Genomic DNA, 21,103 nt, shown 5'->3' on the forward strand with positions numbered 1-21,103 from the left:
TAGCAAAAGTTTATTTATTAATTCAGAAGATCTAAAGAGATCTTTGCTCGTTCAGTGACCAAATGCACCACTCTGTGTTTTATTCAAAGAAGAGTCAGGTTTAAAAAGTGAAGAATTTATTACTAACAATTTAAAGATGATGATTCAAAAGACAATTCATAAATGACAATTTAAAAAAGCTTTGGTATTAAAAACTTGGTATTAAAGCAATCTGTGTCTAAATAATGATATTGTTCATGCACATGTAAAAATGCCTCTATAGAGGGCCTGGCATCTAATTAATTAATTAATTAATTATGCGCATATTTAATTGGTTATTATGCAAATTTCATGCAGTAGTAGTTAATGGCAACTAAAACAACAACAACATCCAGACCCTTTATGTCACATGACCGATGATGTCATCATTATTCCTTTGATACTAGTAGGAGACACATAGGTCACACCTCCTAGCTTCCAGTCAGACGTCACGTCTTAGCTCGCAGAAGAGATTACATTTCACCCACTTTTAAGAACACATAAAGCAAACATGCCGTCACTTAGATCCATGTTTGCGAAATGTGTTAACTTTTTCACCGCACACTCAAAAAAGACCACAAACAAGAAACAGAATGCAAATGGAAAATCCAAAATCAAATTCTGTAAAACAGCAGCTCCACCTGTTTCTACTCGAAGTGAATTAATTAGAGCTCTGCTGGATAAGCTGGACATGCAAGAAAAACTTATTATTCTGTTACAAAAGTCTCTTTCACAGACAGATACCAGAACAGTTTCAACCCAAACGTTTTCAAAAGAAGTCTCAACTCAAACGGACTCCAGTTTCTTTGAAAAAGCCGTGTCTAAGCCAACTTTAGCTGCTTGTGTACAGCCAGATGCCACGAAGCAGAAAACCGTGATCTTCAAACAAAACCAACAGCCTCCTAGAGTAAGTATTCCTAGGAAAGAGACAGGTCTGCCAAAACCCAGAAAATCTGTATGTAGCAATTTCTCAACAAAATCTGTCGGCGGTTTCAGTAATTTTGCCCAACCATCAGGAGAAATATTTAAAAAACACTTCTGCTATTTCTCAAACTTGTTTAATAACTGCTGGATGAATTCTACAGTCCAGTCGATTATAAACCTTAAATCTGTCAGAAACACTTTAAAAACCCGCGCCAGACTTCCACAAACACCGTTTTCGAATGTATTCCTCAAAGCTGTGAAAAACCCGGGAAAGTCTTTCTCCCCAAGTGAAATACATCCAGTTCTGAAGAAGTTAAGCCAGAAAATCCCATCGTTACGCCTGGGACAGCAGAACGACATCGTGGATTTTTTCGAACCGGTCATGGACTGGCTAGAAGAATGTGGGATCCAGTCACGTCTGGAGGTGACTAATGTGAGCCAGTGTAGCGACTGTGGGTGGGATTCAATCGACCACTCCACCAAGAGCAGCATTTGTTTCCTATCACTGCCAGAAGTAAACGACTCCACCACGTCTCTCCTGCACCATATGTCTTTAGATGGACAGGACGCAAAATGGTGCAGAGACTGTGGAGGTGAAACAACAGACCGTGTGTACTTTAATTCCCCAGACGTGATTGCTTTATATCTGCCCAGAAACCCAGGAGACAACGTATCAGTTCGTCTGGATGCAACCCTCAACATTCCCCAGGAAAGTGGGACAGAGACATACACCCTGTCTTCTGTCATTTGTCACAAGGTCTTGACTTCATCTTTGGAACACTTTTACACATTTGTGATTTATGAGAACAAGACCATAAAGGTCGATGATTCCTGCATTTCAGTTGCAACAAAATACGACAGAGCTGACCTGTCTGAAAATGGGATCATCTATGTTTATGAAAGGCATGCGCCTCAGTAGGACAGCGGCTGCCAACTCAAGAGTAGGTCCATATTTTGTCCAATTACACATCATAGCAAACTTTACTGTGTGAGGAGGTCCGACAAAGTCAAGAAGATGAATAGCATCGCGCCCACGGCGTCTGTAAGTCAGACAGTCGATCCCCAGAGAGATTTCCCCGAGGAACTGTGTTCCATTGATTCCCAAAGCAACGCGAGCGGTGTCTGATAAACCGTGTGGACGGCCCCACGTCTGCTCACAGGTAAGAGTAACGGCTAACTAGCTACCGTGTTATGTATCTACTACCTGGCCCAACGTTATAATTACCAAAATTTGTGAACTTGGAAAAAAATGAGGTTCTTGAGTGTCTCGTTTTACAGAATATGACACATCATCTGTAACGCTTGTATTTTCATCTTCGGCCATTTGTGGGGCAGTGCCTGTACAAGTTTTCTGATAATTCTTTGTCACAATCTTGCAACTCTTCTTGGCATGTCTGACTTACGTATTCATTGACCAGGCGAAACCGGGTCCTTTGCTTAGAAGCAAGATGCAATTGCCCACTTAAATCCTCGTTTTCTCTATGTAGATTATTTCTTTCAAGCCTTCGTACACATAGCCAATGTTTTTGGTTTTGGTTCTGTAAAAAAGACGCTTAAGAAATTAATTTTTTTTCAAGTTCAAACATTTTACAACCAAATCCTGATTTTTTCCCCCTTTTCAATCTCCAATAGTATTGACAGAAGTGGCACGACGCAGATACAATCCAGACAGCTTCTCAGTGTGCTGATCTGAACTGAATGACTTGTGTTTGGGTCCAATTATCCCTTATATGCTGCAGTTAATTGTCCTAATATGGCGTTCTATGACGTAACAAAGGACATGTCGCGCATGAGCACGTGAACACAGTCGATTATTAGCTCCGCCTCCACCATGACGTGTGTCGAGCCCCGAACGCCGCAGCGCGCCCTGTTCAAACCAAGCCCCCACAATGCCTCTCTAAAAATGGTCCCAACCCGGAAGTAAGAAAAATTGCAGTTCCACCCTCATCCGCTGGGGGCTGCTGCCAGAAGCGAGCAAATCCTCATTGACTCCCATGTTAAAAATGCCGATTTCACAGCAGAAATAAACATGTTTACAGCCTGGTACCAAAACATGTTTTTTGTCTAAATTATCGAGTTTATACTCATGACAACTCTGAGGGGGGTGAATTTTTTTCTCACTCTTCTGTTTAAGTGTATTGAAAGCCTAAAATTCTGTATAATTAATGAGCATCCGACACACGTGACCGCCGCCTCAGACCCACGTGACCACAGAGCTAGCTCCGTGGAAAGGCCTCAGTACAGCCTCGGTCTCTCCTGGATACTGTGTCGGGATTTTGAGTCTCTGTGCTTGTGAATTCTGTTTTGGATAATATTGGTGCAATTGTTGGACAAAATGACTTGCTGTGGTATTAATTGCACTAATAGAGCGTCCAAGGAGTCTCCACTTCATTTTTTTCGGTAAGTTAAAATCTATATTCGTATTTTATATCACTGCTGCCTTTAAACTAGTTGAGTTTACCGAAGTAGCTAGCTAACTATCAGTTTAACATGTAGCATGTACTGTTTAACCATGAAATTTAAATGTAAAATACGGTAAAATAATTAATAGGGCATATTTAGATGGGTAATATGGTAAAAGATCAAAATGGGTTGAAATATGACGGAGCGCTAAGAGGGAGACTTCTGTGTCCATTCTTCCATCCGGCAATCCCCAGCGGTCAGGCCGGGCAGCCTGACCGATCCGGCGCCTACTTGCTGCGCCTAGCTGCTGCGCGGTCTGACCGCTCGTGGAGTTTTTCATGTCTGACTTTAACCGCATCTAATACTGTATTAGGGCGTGAGCGCAACAGCGACAACTTAATATCGATGTGTAAGCAGCCTGAGTGGTAGGGTGTTTTCATCTGAACCCTTAAAATCTCCAGCAGGCTTGGAGTGACACCTGTGTCCATTCTTCCATCCGGTAATCCCCAGCGGTCAGGCCAGGCAGCCTGACCGGTGCGGCGGCTAGTTTCTGCGTGGGCTGACCGCTCGTGGAGCTCTCAGAGACAGATCTGACCGGAGAAATACTGCAGCTCGGTGAGAAGTCTATAGGGCATACAGCGTTTCCCTTAAATCCCACCGCCACGCCGACAAGATCCCAAGTTTCTTTTTTTTTGTTGGCGCTTTTTACCGAAGAAGCAGCGGGAACTAATATGTTGTCGCTTGTGATCACAGCCGGCGGGTAGCAAGTATGTACAGTCTATGATTTTACCGCTCCCTCCTGCAGTCTTCCCCTATTAAAATTTAAAATGTGTAACTTTATATATTGGGATGAATGACTAATATTCATGTTAAACTCAAACGTTAGGTATTTAGGGGGAAAAACAAAATAATAAGCATTATACAGATGTCAAATAAATCAAACTGTAATTAAACTATATATTTTCAAAGTCTCGATTCTGGATAAAATCCAACAACATATGCTTTATAAATAAACACTAGACATGGCTTTTACACACACACAGACACACACATGCATGCACGCAAGCACATTCACTCACACATACACACACAGTGATCTGGTGTACCAGTGTGTTCATGAAACCAAAGAAGTCCAATTGCCTTCTTTAAAAATCCATTTGATGTCATACTGAACAACTGTTGTATTTGATTCTAATTTTAATGATTCTGTTTCAGGTGGAAATGCTGTGTGATTCCTGTGTCCTGTGGCCCATGACCTGTGTCAGCCTTGCTGAGTTCTCTGTAGCAAGGTTTTCTGGTGCTTGTGGCCGTTCCAGAGTGCACCTGATCCGGTCTAACACTTCTCATCCCAGCACACGCACGAACACATGCTTGTTGATGTTTGTTGTTCATGATGTTTGTGGTTCATGGTTTACATGTTTATAGTTGTTCATCCCACATTTCTTGATGACTCTTCGAAATGTTTCTTCACAGGTGCAGCTGCTGGTTGCTGTTTTTATGTTGGTTTGCTAGTTGTATTAATTTTTCTCTTATTTACTTGTTTATCCTCTATCAGCAGTCTTTATACCAGATTGGTTCAGCATCTACATTCAATATTACTCAAGGGGAACCTTGTACACATTAAGGCTCCTTGTCATGAGCCGGGGTGAGTACTCCTGTTCTATTTCGTCTAGTCTTAGCCCTTAAGCTAGCTGCTATTGGAAGGATGATCTCCGCATCAGCCAATCATGAAGAGCTTAAATGTACGCCCACCAATAGTGGGCCCCCTCGTGGTATATAACCGCAGTGACCCCACTGCTCACCTCCTTTTTCTCTTCATGCCAAGCTTGAGAGCTTTATTAAAGAGCAAATATTATTTCAAAAGAGCAAATTATCCGAAGACGACTTACCAGCCATGTCCAGCGACACCAGACCCTGCCCGACCTGCCAGACGGGCTCCATTTCCAGCGGCGACCTGCACGCTAAGTGTGAGGTCTGTCTCGGGGCTCACCACGCTGGCCTGGCCTTGATCCCGCAGGCCTCGTGCCCGTTCTGTGCCGCTCTGCCCGTGGCGGAGAAGATTCGCCGGGTCGAGTACTTCACTCCCGCCGCCGACGAAGAATTTCCGGTGGCTGACTCCTACCCGCTGGACAAGGCTTTGGTTTTCTTCGACGCCGGTCAGGAGCCGGCTGGCTTCAACCGGCTGGATGACGTCACTGACAGCGAAAACTACGATGAGGCGGCGTCCCTCCTAGACATAACGGAGGTCGACGAGCTTCGCTCAGCGGGTCCTTCTGCCCCAGTGGCTTCTCGCTCCTCCCTGCCAGCAGTAAGAGCACTGCTCCAGGAGCTGCCCGCCATCATTTCTGCGTCAGCAGCCCGCAAGGGGCTAGCTGTGCCAGAACCGGCCCTGCCTGAAGCGGATGATTTGGCGGGAATTTTCGGGGCAACTCAGACACGCTGTCCAGACCCTGTCTGGCCGCGCTTCCCCGCTGCTATGAGCTGCTGGTCTGCCGGCTTCTCCGAGCCTGCCAAGCTCAAGGCACCAGTCTCCACTTATGCGCCCATCACCAAGGTCGAGGGGTTTTCTGACCAAGGCTGGCCGTCCGTTCCTCCACTAGAGCCGGATTTGGCCTCGCTGTTCGGCGCCAAGAACCACCTCGCTGGCCCGCGAGCTGTTCCCGCTTCAAAACATGACCAGCTGCTGACGCGGCTCACCGACCGCGCACATCAGTGTGCCTTTCAGACCGGCGCTGCAGGGAATAACATCGCCCTTCTTGCCTTCGGCGTCTCCAAGATGATGGAGGAGCTGGAAGCTCCCGAGGAGTCGAAAGCCGTCATAACTAAGACTGCTGATGCCATCCTCAATCTGTGTGCTGCTGTGCTCACCGGTTCTGCTCGCATCGCTGCCTGGCAGACCCTCATCCAGCGAGCGATCTGGCTGAAGGCCCTGCCCTCCATTCCGGAACATCTGCAAAGGGAGATGCTGGATGGCCCCATCACCACCGATGTTCTGTTTGGTCCCCATCTTAGGGGCGTCATTGAGAGGGCTCAGAAGACGGCCGAACTATCGGCTACGGTGCGAGACCTGGTCCACCCTCGGTCAGCCTCGCACTCCGGCCGTTCAGCCAGAGGATGGGACGAACGGCGCGGAAGCTTCAGACGTCCAGCTGCACCGCCCGCTCCACGGAGCCGGCCTCCCGCTTCGGCTCCACATCAGCGGGACCAGCGAGATGGCGGACAACGGTTCCGGCGGGGCCAGCAGACGCCGTCTTGGCAGTCCCAGGTGCAGGAGCCTCGCCGAAAGCAGCCACGGAAGTGACTCTTTGGGGGGAATGTGTGTGTTACTGATTGTTCTGATGTTGTTGGTTTTGAAATAAAACCCAAAAAACGTCACTCAAAGAGCACAATCCTACAGTCCTCCGCAGAATCCTCTGCCGAGTTTTCACACATGTTCCCCACACCAAGCACTGCTGCACGCACACATGTTCCTGCAGGTAGTCATAATACACGGCCAGCCGTAAGGGTGCGCTCCATTTGCGCTCTGGCCCCAGCATCCGGCCAGGCCCAACTCGTCCCGCTCTCCCCACGCCGTTGGGTGGGGCGGGATGTCATGTCGCTGTCTCGACCACGCGCGGCGGCACAGTGCGCGGCTCCATCCGCTAGCACTCTGTCGCCCCCGTGCACAGGCCCGGCTCCCACTCGTCCTTCACTCTCGGACTCCACGCTCCGCGGTGTGGACCAGCCTGTTCCAGCTGTTTCGCACTTGCCCTTTCGAGCGCAGCCCTCCATGGGTCGCCCCCAGTTCTCTGGTACGGGCGACGGCGGTAAGGGCGTTGTTCACGTGACCGCGCACACGCGTCCACTGTCGGAACGCGCGCACGAGTGGCGCCGCCTTTGCATCATGAGCAAATGGATTTCGGACACCATTCATTGCGGTCACACACTTCATTTTCAGGCCACTCCACCTCCCTTCAACGGGATTGTGGAGACAACGTTCACATCGCAAGTACAGTCTCAGGCGCTAGAGCTGGAGCTGCGGGAACTTCTGTCCAAAGACGCTATTTCCCGAGTCCCTCGCGGACAAGAACTCTCGGGTTTCTACTCCCGCTACTTCGTAGTACCGAAGAAGTCGGGAGGAATGAGGCCGATTCTCGACCTGTCCCTGTTCAACTGCTCCATAGCAGTAATGCATTTCCGCATGTTAACGATGAGACAAGTCCTGGAATATGTGCGCCCCGGGGATTGGTTCACGTCAATCGACCTGAAAGACGCATACTTCCACATACCAGTAGTTCCAAACCACCGGAAGTTTCTGCGTTTTTCGTTCAAGGGAGTTCAATATCAGTTCAATCGCCTCCCTTTCGGCTACTCGCTAGCCCCGCGCACTTTCTCCAAATGTCTGGAGACCGCGCTGCAGCCACTGCGCACAGAGGGAATGAGGGTCTTATTTTACCTGGACGATCTTCTCCTGTGCGCTCGGTCCGAGGACGAGGCGTCACAGCAAACCAGGAGGTTGACAGAGCATCTGTCAACCCTAGGGTTTTCTATAAACTGGGAAAAGAGCTCCATCCTTCCATCCCAGTCGATTGTGTATCTCGGGGTGGAGTTGGACGCCTCCCTAATGAGAGCACGTTTGTCGCCTGCAAGAGCGGCAGATCTCTCCACGGTGATCTCCCGTGTTCAACCCCGCAAGATCGTGAGAGCCCGGTTAGTCATGAAACTCCTGGGCATGATGTCCGCAGCCCATTCAGTAGTGCCGCTAGGTTTGCTGCGCACGAGGCGCTTGCAACGCTGGTTCGTCCGCCTCCGGGTACACCCAATACGTCAGAAGAGACGTATGTTGAGGATTCCCCCTTCAGTGGGCGGGGACCTCGCTCACTGGGGGAACCCCTGCATCCTCTCACGCGGGGTTCCCATCGGACGTCCTGCGTCACACGTATCTGTGTTTACGGATGCGTCACTGTCGGGGTGGGGGGGCACGTGCTTGTCCCACACGGTGGCAGATCGCTGGCCCTCCCACACGCACGAGCACATAAATGTGTTGGAGCTTATGACAGTGAGGAATGTGATCAGACACTTCGCTGCCCTTCTCGAGGGCCGTCATGTCGAAGTTCACACAGACAACCGGGTAGCGGCAGCCTACATAAATCGCCAAGGGGGAGTTCGATCCCTCCCACTGTTGCGTGTCGCCACAGATTTACTGTGTTGGACACATGTCCACCTGCTGTCCATCAGAGCCATCTACATTCCGGGGGTACTGAATGTAGCGGCAGACATCCTGTCGAGAGGGGGACCCCGCGACTCCGACTGGCGTCTACATCCTGCACTGATATCACAGATCTGGATCAGGTTCGGGGAACCGTCTGTGGATCTGTTCGCGGCTCGCGAAAACGCTCAGTGTCGCCTGTGGTTTTCCCTGAGTCCCCGGGACGGACCTCCGCTCGGGGCGGACGCCTTCTCACACCAGCCCTGGCCTCGAACGCTCCTTTACGCGTTTCCACCAGTCCCTCTGATTCCCCGTCTCCTGGACCGAATTCGGTCGGAACAGCTCTCGGTGATTCTGGTGGCTCCCAGGCGCGTGTCCGCGTCATGGTTTCCGGACCTGCAAGCGCTAGTGTCCGGCTCCCCGTGGAGGCTCCCGTGGAGGGCGGACGCCCTTCTCCAGGCGGATGGGATAATCAAACATCCTCCGGAAATAGGCCAACGGCTGTGGGTCTGGCCGCTGAGCGGTCACGCTTAGAGGCTTCTGGGCTGCCGCATGATGTGGTGGCCACGATTCAGAGTGCGCGGGCGCCCTCTACCATTGCCTCTTACGCTGCTAAATGGGCAGCTTTCCAGAACTGGTGCGCAGAACGGAATGTTCAAGCGCTCTCCTGCCAGCTGGCGGATGTCCTATCGTTTCTGCAGATACTGATGGACAGGGGCCTCGCATTCAGCACTGTTAAGACATATGCTGCAGCTATCTCATCATGTCATCAGGGTTTTGGAGATAGATCTGTTTTCAATCATCCCCTCACAAAACGTTTTCTAAAAGGTGTCAGAAGGAACAGACCTGTGTCCCGCCCGCTTTTTCCCCAATGGGATCTAACGGTGGTTCTGCACGGCTTATCTGAAGCTCCATTTGAACCCTTGGACCAGGTCTCACTCAAGTTCCTGTCGCTTAAAACTGCATTGCTGCTGGCGCTAGCATCAGTTAAGAGAGTGAGTGACCTAACCGCCCTCTCAGTGGCTCCCGCATGCCTCAGGATCCGGGAGGATGGCGGGTCTGCTGTTTTATGCCCCAACCCAGCCTTTGTGCCCAAAAGCATTAATGCTTCCTTCAAATCCAGGTCAATTTCATTGGCTGGACTTTTTCCTCCTCCCCATAATTCTGAGGAGGAGGCGGCTTCTCACCTTCTCTGCCCGGTGCGCGCGCTTGCACGATATGTGTCACGCACTTCAGGGATTCGTCGCTCACAAAACCTGTTTGTGCACTACAGGGAGTCTTCCCTTGGTCAGGCGCTGTCGGCCCAGCGCCTTTCACGCTGGCTGTGTGACGCCATTTCTCTCGCTTACACATCATCAGGGCGGGATTCCCCTGAGGCACTCAGGGCTCACTCGGCCAGAGGGATTTCCTCTTCGATGGCGCTCCTCAGTGGTGTGTCAATGGAAGACATTTGTCAGGCTGCTTCATGGGCTTCACCCTGTTCCTTTACTCGTTATTATTTACGAGATGTGTCTTCAGGATCCATCACTCGTTCAGTGCTTGGACCCCAGCAGGCTAAATGAATACTTATGGCACCTCATTGGCCTTGCTGAGATGGATTTTATCCTCTTGTGGATGATGTTTTTTAGTGGGGGCCCCTCTCTTATCGTGCCTGCCTCAGTCTTTAGGCCTGGTCTGAGGCTGAACGTCCCCCACTAGAGGAGATTTGATTGGGTGTGTCCATTGGTTGTGTTAACCAGTGGGGCGTAAACCCATCCAGCTGCGCTTTATTCCAATAGCAGCTAGCTTAAGGGCTAAGACTAGACGAAATAGAACGTTGGTTACGTATTGTAACCCCAGATTCTATGAGTCTAGTCGCAGCCCTTAAGCCACTTGGCCCCACTGGTTATGATGGGAATAAGAGCCATTGGAGGTGAGCAGTGGGGTCACTGCGGTTATATACCACGAGGGGGCCCACTATTGGTGGGCGTACATTTAAGCTCTTCATGATTGGCTGATGCGGAGATCATCCTTCCAATAGCAGCTAGCTTAAGGGCTGCGACTAGACTCATAGAATCTGGGGTTACAATACGTAACCAACGTTATCGGAGCCTATGGAATCGAATTGTCCAGTATTTACAGTCTATGGTTCAAACCCATTCATGTGTGCGGGGGTTCGGAGCGGCAGCGGCGCGTGGAGTGATAAAATGTGAACACACCATGATGGAACACACACGCAGACAGTCAGGGACGTGTGCTGAGAGGCACTGGCGCGTTTGGCAGCCATGTCCGCTAAAACCTGAATGTTTTCATCAGCAACATAAAAGTCAGACACAGAGAAAAGGACAAAGCCAGCGTTCCCTTTCCCAAACCTTCTCCTTGATTTGGTCAACAAAAGAAAATCTTACAAAACACGGAAGAGAGAACAAATGAGGGAAAGAAAATGAAAGATGGTCTTTTAAATAAAACGTGAGTACCGAAATAATCACTGCTTTATTGATTTCAGTAAAGTTAGCAAGATATTCACAGATTCGACATTTGCGGCTCAATACCTCCTGAACACAGGGGTATTTAGAAACATAACATGCCTCTTTGGTATCGTCGCAAGGCAGTGAACAAGCTACAACCTCGTTTCTTTCAAAAAACACCGTCCTCAGCCCCCGACGAGCTAAATTGTGCTCTATGAGACCACGAACCTGCCGCGCGCTCAGGGACCGTCTGAAAATTGACTAACCAGAAACAGCTCTTGATTAAAGTGTCACCAAATTCTTAAAATATAACACTACACACATGTTATTCATCCTACAGTGGTTATTGTAATCCAGTAACACGTTTTTTTGTATTTTAATTTTTCTAAGTTGTTAATTTTGACATCTGCTCCATACCCTTTCTGTTTTATTTTTCTCAGTTTTGTTCACAATTTTAGATTTTTCTATTTATATATATATATTTTTGATCATTTTTTAAGCGCCTTGTGATTTTTATTTTGAGAGGCGCTATAAAAATGTTTTGTTTAAATTGTGTATGCAAATGTCAAATCTTTATGTAATAAAAAGCTGAAAAGTCAGTTTATTGTCCATCCTGTGAAATTACATCTGATCCTGCTATTCAATTCAATTCAAAAACACTTTATTAATCGCAGAGGGAAATTGATTGCTGTAGTAGCTCAGAATAATAATAATAATAATCAAGTCATCAAAGAGTTGTTGTATGTTACAATGGCTGTTGGCAGGAAGGATCCTCAAGTCTTGTGAAGAGAATGCTCAGGGTTGTCCATAATTTTCTTGATTCTCTGGAGAATCCTTTGCATTATCTCCTCCAGTGGTTCCGAAACGAAAACATATGCATACTAAACATATGCAGTAGAGCTTTTAAATGAAATCAAGACACAGCTGTCCTATATTGCTTGTTTTTTACTTGTTTTTTTACTATATTACTTTTTACTATATTACTTGGTTTTTATACATTTGTTCTTCCATTCTGGTTGTTTTTGCTGTTAATCTGCCATTAGTTTTGCAATATAATTTCCTGTGGTAAATAATGAATAAAGGTGAAAAAAAAGGTTAACCTGAAAACGTCTCTGCAACGTGCTACAAACATTTAATTGGTATGTTGTCACAACGTTATAATAGCGATGTTGTCACAACATTGCAGTAAAGTTGTGGATATGTCGCGACAACGTTCCAGCAACGTCCTATGTGACGTTCTGACAACGTCGTAGCTGAATTTCACTTTGGAAGTCGCTACTACGTAACATGCGACGTTCCTGCAACATCACAAGGTGTCAGAAAATACGTTGCGACTACATTGTTGCAACGGACCTGTGTTAGTAGGGATGTATTGATATGGTAACAGTAAAGAGAGTAATTGGTGGTATTGTAAAACCACTACAATATATTTTTAATTTGTCTTTCCAGGAAGGGGTTTTCCACAAAAAATGAAAGTAGCAAAAATTATCCCCATTTATAAATCAGGTGAAAAGCATTGTTTTACAAATTATAGACCAGTGTCGGTACTCTGCCAGTTTTCTAAGATACTGGAAAAACTATTTCTAAAAAGACTTGATAACTTTGTGGATAAACATGATCTGTTGGCAAATTGCCAGTATGGGTTTAGAAATAACAGATCAACAGTTTTGACATTGATGGATTTAATGGAAGTAATAACTGAATGTATGGATAACAAGAAGTATGCACTTGGAGTTTTTCTAGATCTAAAAAAAGCATTTGATACTGTTGACCACAACATTCTAATAATCAAACTGGAGAAATATGGGTTTAGGGGTGTGGTATTGGATTGGATAAAAAGCTATGTGATGAATTGACAGCAATATGAACAAATAAATGAGTTTAAATCTAAATTGATGGATACTGAATGTGGAGTACCTCAAGGATCAGTATTGGGACCAAAAATGTTTATAATGTATATAAATGATATTTGTAAAGTATCGAAGATACTAAAGTTTGTAATTTTTGCAGATGATACCAATATACTTTGTTCAAGTGGGGAATTTCAACAGGTTGTGGAGGTGATCACACAGGAGTTAAAGATATTAAAGACGTGGTTTGATAGAAACAAATTGTCCTTAAATTTAAATAAAACAAAATTTATGTCATTCGGAAACTATAAGTAAAACATTAACATTGAAATTTGTGTTGATAATGCACATCTAGAAAGGGTTGATACCATAAAATGTCTTGGTGTGATCATTGATCATAAGGCCTGTTGGAAATCACACATCACTTATGTGAGGGGAAAGTTAGCACGGGGCATTGCTGTCTTGGGGAAAGTAAAACATTTTCTGGATAGGAAAACATTATATATGTTATATTGTGCTTTACTATTACCATACCTTACAAGTGATAACCTATAGGGCATGTTGTGATCCGTGGGGGAAACCGGAGTACCCGCAGGAAACCCACGCATGCATGGGGAGAACACGCAACTCCCCGCAGAAAGGCCGCAGCCGAGTTTCGAACCTGCAACCTTCGTGCTGCGAGGCAACAGTGCTAACAACTGTGCCACCGTGCAGTTGTACTGGACCAGACAGCACATAAACTCCATGTTCACATTTCCAACCAAACACCTACAGGTTCTTTACATGCTGCTGGTTGCACATGTTACAATACCAAGGTGTCTTTTTGCTGGGAGGCAGTCATTCCAAGGCAGAGCGTGTGAAACCATGTTGAACAATTTCCACGTTGAATCTTAACAAGGACAAAGAAATGCAATCACATTACCTTTGTTACATGGCACTTAATTAAAATATATTTTTTAATCAATTTCATGCCATCACTGTTAATCTTTACTACAAATGATCAGTTAAAATTTACAACATTAGTATTAGTACACATGTTTAGCTCTTCTCATGTCACATATTGATGGAATGGATCTTTTTTTACATAGGTACTACCAAATAAATGATTAGAGGGGCAAATGATAAATAGCTTCAATTTTCATTAAACCATATATAGCAATGTTTCCCAACCTTGAGTACCTGACACCTAGAGGTGCTGAAAAAAATCGATTCAAGTCTGAATCGGGATTCTTATTTATAAAGATTCAGAATCGATTCACAAAGGTTCAGAATCGATTCCAAGAACTCAAATATTTGGCATGTTACAGGTTTGAGATGCACTTTTTTGATCTTTGTTAGGAGAGTCAGTACTCCGTTTACTTTTGTGGTCCCATAAATTGAGATGATTTATGTTTGAATCTGCTGATAAGAGGGCACTTGAATGTAATTTTTTCCACACTCAGAAATTTGAGATATTCTCATATTTATTTTCTAAGTTGATAAATGAGTACTCAGGATTACTCATGTAACTTGTTTATACACATACTTAAAAAGTATTTGACCGTATTACTTTCAAAGCTACTGTTAGGTAACTACAGATTTGTTATATTTTACAAGGTAAGCAAAAATAAATGTTGCCGTTTGGTCAAAAGATTGCTTCTGTTTACAGTTTTAGAATCACTTTATTTTACATTGTAAATTTGCATTTTTGGAGCACGACCAGTCTAAAGTCAAATAAAGTGTCCCATAGCTTTAACTAACTTGTACAACTAAGTAGTTCTTCCTGGAGCTGACACTCTTTGTTAATACTGATTGTGAATTGATTTAAATTGAGAATCGAGAATCGATTCTGAATTGAATTGGCACCCCAAGAATCGGAATCGAATCAAGTCAAATCGTTAGTTGCTCTAAGATTCGCATCCCTACTGACACCCTAATGGGTTCCCCACAAGACTGCAGGGGGTCCACTCACTTTTTTTTTGTCTGTGATGAAGTTGTGAGGTTCTAAAGATGATATTTTTCTAAATTAAATTTATAAATTGCTCAAGACACAAACAATTGTACAATCAACACGGTGTATTAGAGTTACAACCCCTTCTGGATATATAAAATGTATAATTATTCACTTTGATGTGTGAGTGTGCGTAAGGACTGTGTTTGTAAGGTGCTTGGCTCATGTTGGACCCAAACAAGAGGGTGCTTGTGGGAAAGATGCTGTGAACTGCTGCTCTAAGGTCATTCATCCACTCACTCACACATAAAAGCAGGGGTAGGGAACCCTGGTCCTGGAGAGCCACTATCTAGCACACTTTAGAGGTTTCCTTGCTTCAACACATTTGCTTCACATGTTCAGCAGCTCATGAGGCTCTACAGAAGCATGTTAATCACCTGCTGATTATTATCAGGTGTGTTGATGCTGGTTAGCCTCTAAAACATGCTGGATAGCAGCTCTCCAGGACTAGGGTTCCTTATCCCTCCATTAAATGCACAATAATTAACATTTTGATTTTTTAATATCATTTTCACTGTCCCTTAAAAGACAAAAACAACACTTACAAGCACCATATAAGGCCACAACAAATTTCGAGTAACGTGTATGTCTGTTATCACACATTCATAGGACTTCAGGGCTTGTTTTTGCTGACATTCAACAGACTTTTACCTGTGGTCACAACACTGCTTTCCACTCAGTGTCTTCCTTCTGTGTTGGTCACACTGTGTTGGTTATTTTTCAGAAAAATTGTGTTAGACAATAGTAACGTCACATATCAACATGCTACCCCGGAGTCTGCTTACAGCACACGACTCCTGCATCTTTTTGATCGCAAACTAAACTACTCCTCCAGTCACGGGGAATTAAACTTTCATGTTTTTAGAGTTTTTTTCGCGAGGTATTCTTCAAGCTGCTCCGTGTCTGCCGTTATTCTCGGCTCTCTTTATGTTTTTGACGGCGCAATGGTGGCGGTGTAGACGACAGCGGCGTCCTGACCAATCACAAGCTTGCTTTGTCCGTCTCGACGGACGGATGTTTAGAAAAGAGAGCTTGACTCCATCCATCCTTGCGGAGCTCTCCAGCAGACCCGCAAGGGCGTTGCGTGTCTCCGCACTGACGCAGACGGAGAAGCATGAATCAGGCTTAAAGCCTGAGCCTATCTTTACAGTACGCTCTAATGGGAAACAGGTTTCAACACAAACGGTTGTTTTCCGCTTGGTCCTAGAGCTCAACCAGTGTCAATTTAATATAGCGTAATATTGTTTTTGGATGGTAAAAAGTTCAGGGGTCAAAACTTGACTTTGGAAAAAGTGTGTGTGTGTGTGTGTGTGTGTGTGGGGGGGGGGGGGCATGTCCCCCCGTCCCCCCCAAAATTACGTCCATGGTTACAGGTATATTTTAAACGTTTCGAATCAGTGGGTGCTCTTGTGGGAGCAGATATCCTGTTGAAGCACACCAACCACTGTCAGTGTAAATGAAAGTCCACACGGAAAGCCTCCAAAGCACATTGTAGGACACTGGCCAGACACGTGTACCTGCTAGAGATGCACAGAGATGAAGATCTGGGCCGATATGGAGATAATAATTATTCATGTAATAATTTCACACACATTCATGCTCTGAGATGATTACAATCACAGTCACAGGACTAAAGATTTACCGCATAACCATCTTCGGTTATTATCAGCAAAGTTTTACTCATCGAACCAGTACTGAAATGACTAACACTAGCTGATACCGATGTTGACGCCGATATGCGGTGCATTCCAAAAATTAAACTCTCAGCATTACAGTATTTATATATGTAGTAGTGGCAAAAAGACTTTATGTGTTTGATGGACATTTAGATTAAAGCCAAAAAGACTTTTTTTTAGATTTGGCTGAGTGATTGTTGGCCTGCCAGCCTTCACTGGGAACCACACTGTGCACAACAGCCCAAGGGTTTGCACAGCTTGTTGGTGCTGGATGCACATTTATATTCAAACCCCAGTATAAGAGGTGGGCTTTCACCACACACACACACAGACACACACACAGAGACACAACACAGAGATCTGTTGTATTTATTAAAACGTTAAACAGTGACTCACAGAGAGGAAACCATAGCAGCCACATGTAAACTAGCAGCTGTACAGTGAGGTATGGGTGTGATGTTCTCCATCAGAACTGAACACTCTTAAGGGTGGAGACATGCACTCGCTTCAACAACTACAACATGTCACCGACTTCTCCACAAAATTATTTATGCAAAAATGTCACCGTTCACAGATGTATGATTAATGCACCGGGTTTCAGGGACGGACCAGAACACGTTCTTCAGTCACGTTCCAGCCCAAGAACTTCCAAATACATTTGTGTAGTTTCATGGGAAAAAGGACTTATTGGTTTCATGTCCGACTGTTTAGATTCTCCCCGTTTGCCTTGTGGTCGGACGTCAGCAGTTCTCAGTGTGGTGCTGCACGTTGCTACAAATCCTGAGAAACACCCGAGTCTACCGTTTCAACTCCAACAAGTCCTTATGAACCGTACAAACACTCATAGTAATGAGACACCAGTGCAGGCAAACATCACAACAGTCAAGACAGGTTGAACGCCGGCCGTTGCGTTGCTCTCTGCAGCCACTAGAGCGCAGTGCTGCAACACAAATCACACTCCCAACACCAAAGAGGGAGAACACCAAAGTTGAGCAGAAACAAGGCAGCCGCGGGTCCACCCTAGTTTGAAACAACATTTTTACATTTCATTTGAAGGATGCTTTGTTTTCCTTCCTGTTGAGGGCAGAAAAAAACATGGATCTTTAATTTAAAAAACAAACAAAAGTCTTATGAATCGTTCAGATTAAGTATAATATATCTGCTAGATAGAAAAATAGATGATTTCAAAATAAGATTAAACTTAGAAAAATATTTATAATCATATAAACACACAGGTTATGGTCATGGGACCCATGCTTTGTTAGATCCGTGTAGACTGAGACGCTGACGCACTATCAATGTCCTCTAGGACCAATAATAATGTTTGGGTGTATGGAAACTGTGTTAATACACTCTGGGCTGTCTTGGTGGCTCTGGTGAGTATGCATGTTAGGAGAGGCAAGCTGAAAATTATCAAGAGTCTTCAGGCCAGAGAAGGAGGTCACCAGACGGAGCACTTGTCCGTCGGATTCATTGGAGAACCTTTGGGACAGTGGAAAACACGGGAGAACTCGTCAAACTGGGAGACGCTGCCAATCACCCTGCAAAGAGATAGACCAGGAATTCAGCCTGTTGCGTGGAGACTGCTGAAGAAAACGTCAACAAAGTGGCCATCTTCTGCGTAAACAGAGAGAGTACCTGTAGTGCTCTGGAGCATGCTTGTCAGTTAGCAGCTGCAAATAGATGGACTGGGATCTTCTCTTCATACACCAGTTCTGAAAGACAAAATCGGTTCAAAAGTCAGCGTAGGACCATCGTGGATGTTTAAATACCCTGGATGCTGCTTTTGCCACTAGTCCACCCAGAGCCTTTGTGAACAGTTTTAAGGGAAACACTGGGATGTTCACCCGTCTGAAGTGTCTAGATGGCTTCAAAGGGTTTGTTTCCACCGCAGGAACCTTTTCAAGGTTCAAGCTAGTTTCCCTCCTCTGCATTTCCCCGGTTAGACACGGGTTACGCGGGGAGAAAACAGCCCTGGTAAGCAGGTCTGTGATACCCCACGTTTTAGGGCGGAGACTGCGATGTAAGTAAGCTCCGATTTGTCTGACTTTTCATAAATTTTATTTTCACCTCGATAAACAGCAGCCCTACTTTCTCTATTCGAGTTTGCAACATAAAAAAGCCCGAACACAAACACTTTCCATTTGGGAAATCAGGATCACATTGGATCTCAAAAACATGTTCAAATGAAGCCGCTTCTAAAACTTTACTTTTGAGTTGTATGTTCTGGTTACATGTCCTCTCTTTTAACAGTGCCACCACCTGGACACGAGTGGAATTGTTGAACTGCGGTGCAGAAACAGTGGATTCTCGGGTCACGTCAGTGCTAAAAGGGTTCCAGCCTGCATACTGCAAACTTAACAATAAATAAAACCTGTATAATGTTTACTTTTACTGAAAACAAGAGACTTACTCATGTGCAAAAACCTCTCATTAGGGCCATAAATCCATTATATGTTGAATAATGTTTACTGCAGCTGTATTAAAGTTATTTCCACATGACTGCACCCTGGAAAGGTTGTGTATGTGTAAATCCACTGCTCACAAAATAAGACATCCTAGATCTGAATGCATGAAATATTCTTATTAAATAATTTGTTTTTTTACATAGTTGAATGTGCTGGCAACAAAATCACACAAAAATATCAATGGAAATCAAATGTACCAACCCATGGAGGTCTGGACTTGGAGTCACACTCAACATTAAAGTGTAAAAACATACAACAAGCTGATCCAACACAAGTCAGAATGTGTGGCCTCCACATGCCTGTATGACCTACAACACCTGGGCATGCTCCTGATGCGGTGGCAGATCTTTCCCCAGATCTGGACTAAAGCATCCACCAACTCCTGGACCGTCTGTGGTGGATGGAGCCAGAAATGATGTCCCAGATGTGCTCAGGTGGATTCAGGTGTGGGAAATGGACGGGCCAGTCCACAGCGTCGATGCCTTCATCTTGCAGGAAGTGCTGACACACTCCAGCCACATGAGGTCTAGCATTGACACACATGAGGAGGAACCCAGGGCCAACTGCACCAGCTTATGGTCTCACAAGAAGTCTGAGAATCTCATCTTGGTATCTGATGGCAGTCAGGCTACCTCTGGGGAGCACATGGAGGGCTGTGTGGTCCCCCAGAGAAATGCCACCCCACACCATTACTGACTCACTGCTAAACTGGTCATGCTGGAGGATGTTGCAGACAGCAGAACGTTCTCCACAGCATCTCCAGACTCGGTCACCACTGTCACATGTGCTCAGTGTGAACCTGCTTTCACCTGTGGAGAGCACAGGGAGCCAGGGGTGAATTTGCCAATCTTGGTGTTCTCTGGCAAATGCCAAACACCCTGCATGTTGTTGGGCTGTAAGCACAACTCCCACCTGTGGACATCAGGCCCTCATTCCACCCTCATGGAGTTTGTTTCTCACTGTTTGAACAGACACATGCACATTTGTGACCCGCCGGAGGTCATTTTGCAGGGCACTGGCAGTGCTCCTCCTGTTAATCCTTGCACAAAGGCAGAGGTGGCGGTTCTCCTGCTGGGTTGTTGCCCTCCTACGACCTCCTCCACGTCTCCTGGTGGAGCCTCCATGCTCTGGACACTACGCTGACAGACAGCAAACAGTCTTGCCACAGCTCGCATTGATGAGTCATGCTGGATGAGCTGCGCTACCTGAGCCACTTGTGTGGGTTGTAGACTCGGTCTCATGCTACCACTAGAGTTAAAGCACCACCAGCATTCAAAAGTGACCAAAACATCATCCAGAAAGCGGAGGAACTGAGAAGCGGTCTGTGGTTGATTTTGTTGTTTTTATATATGTATATACAAATACTTCAGATATATGTATATATATATGTGTATATATATATATATATATATATATATATATATATATATACATATATATATATATATATATAAATATAAATTGAGATACACCATTTGAATGCTATTTATTCCTCATATTCACAGGTCATGGTTGCAGGAAAAGGTTCTGTGAGACTTCCAGGTTAAACTTGGACTACAGACAAGGATCAGAGTAAAGAGGAAGATATTGTAGAAGTTGTTTGCATAAATGGGACTGTTGGCTATAATTTACACCTGTATTATCACCAAGGTGATCGGACAGCACATGAAACAAGGTTTTTGCTACCAGTCTATAAACACCACACCCTAATGCATTCAAGAACATCTGTCCTGACTGCAGTCACACTTTTCTTACCCTCAACCAAAGGATTCCCAAAACTTTCCAGAACTGACCAAAGAATTTACAGTTTCTTTCTGAAGTCTTTTTAAAAACAAAGATAAAAAAACTCAAGTTTTTAGAATTTCAGTCGTCAAATATTCAAGTGTACTTATCCAAAGACCAACAACCACAACCAAACTTAATAAGCCATTGTTACACACACACACACGCACGCACGCACGCACACACACACACACACACACACACACACACACACACACACACACACACGCATGCACGCACGCACGCACACACACACACACACACACACACACACACACACACACACACACACACACACACACTAGGAGTACATAAGTGTACTTATAACAAACACAAATACTTCAGAGATAGGATCAA

At 45.3% G+C, this 21,103-nt stretch overlaps 1 protein-coding gene across 1 annotated transcript in view; it reads right to left on the bottom strand.

Moving 5' to 3' along the window:
• Positions 1–17,804: 17,804 nt before the first annotated feature.
• Positions 17,805–21,103, bottom strand: part of LOC107380779 (endothelin-converting enzyme-like 1) — an 86,620-nt gene continuing 83,321 nt past the window's right edge. Inside the window, exons 16-17 of the mRNA XM_015952127.3 lie at positions 18,135–18,211; positions 17,805–18,037 (exon numbers count right to left, since the gene is read on the bottom strand). Coding sequence (XP_015807613.3) covers positions 17,938–18,037; positions 18,135–18,211 — 177 coding nt within the window. The 3' untranslated portion in view covers positions 17,805–17,937. The remainder of the gene's footprint in view (positions 18,038–18,134; positions 18,212–21,103) is intronic.

Source organism: Nothobranchius furzeri, chromosome 13 (assembly GCF_043380555.1).
Source record: "Nothobranchius furzeri strain GRZ-AD chromosome 13, NfurGRZ-RIMD1, whole genome shotgun sequence".
Classification (NCBI taxonomy): domain Eukaryota; kingdom Metazoa; phylum Chordata; class Actinopteri; order Cyprinodontiformes; family Nothobranchiidae; genus Nothobranchius; species Nothobranchius furzeri.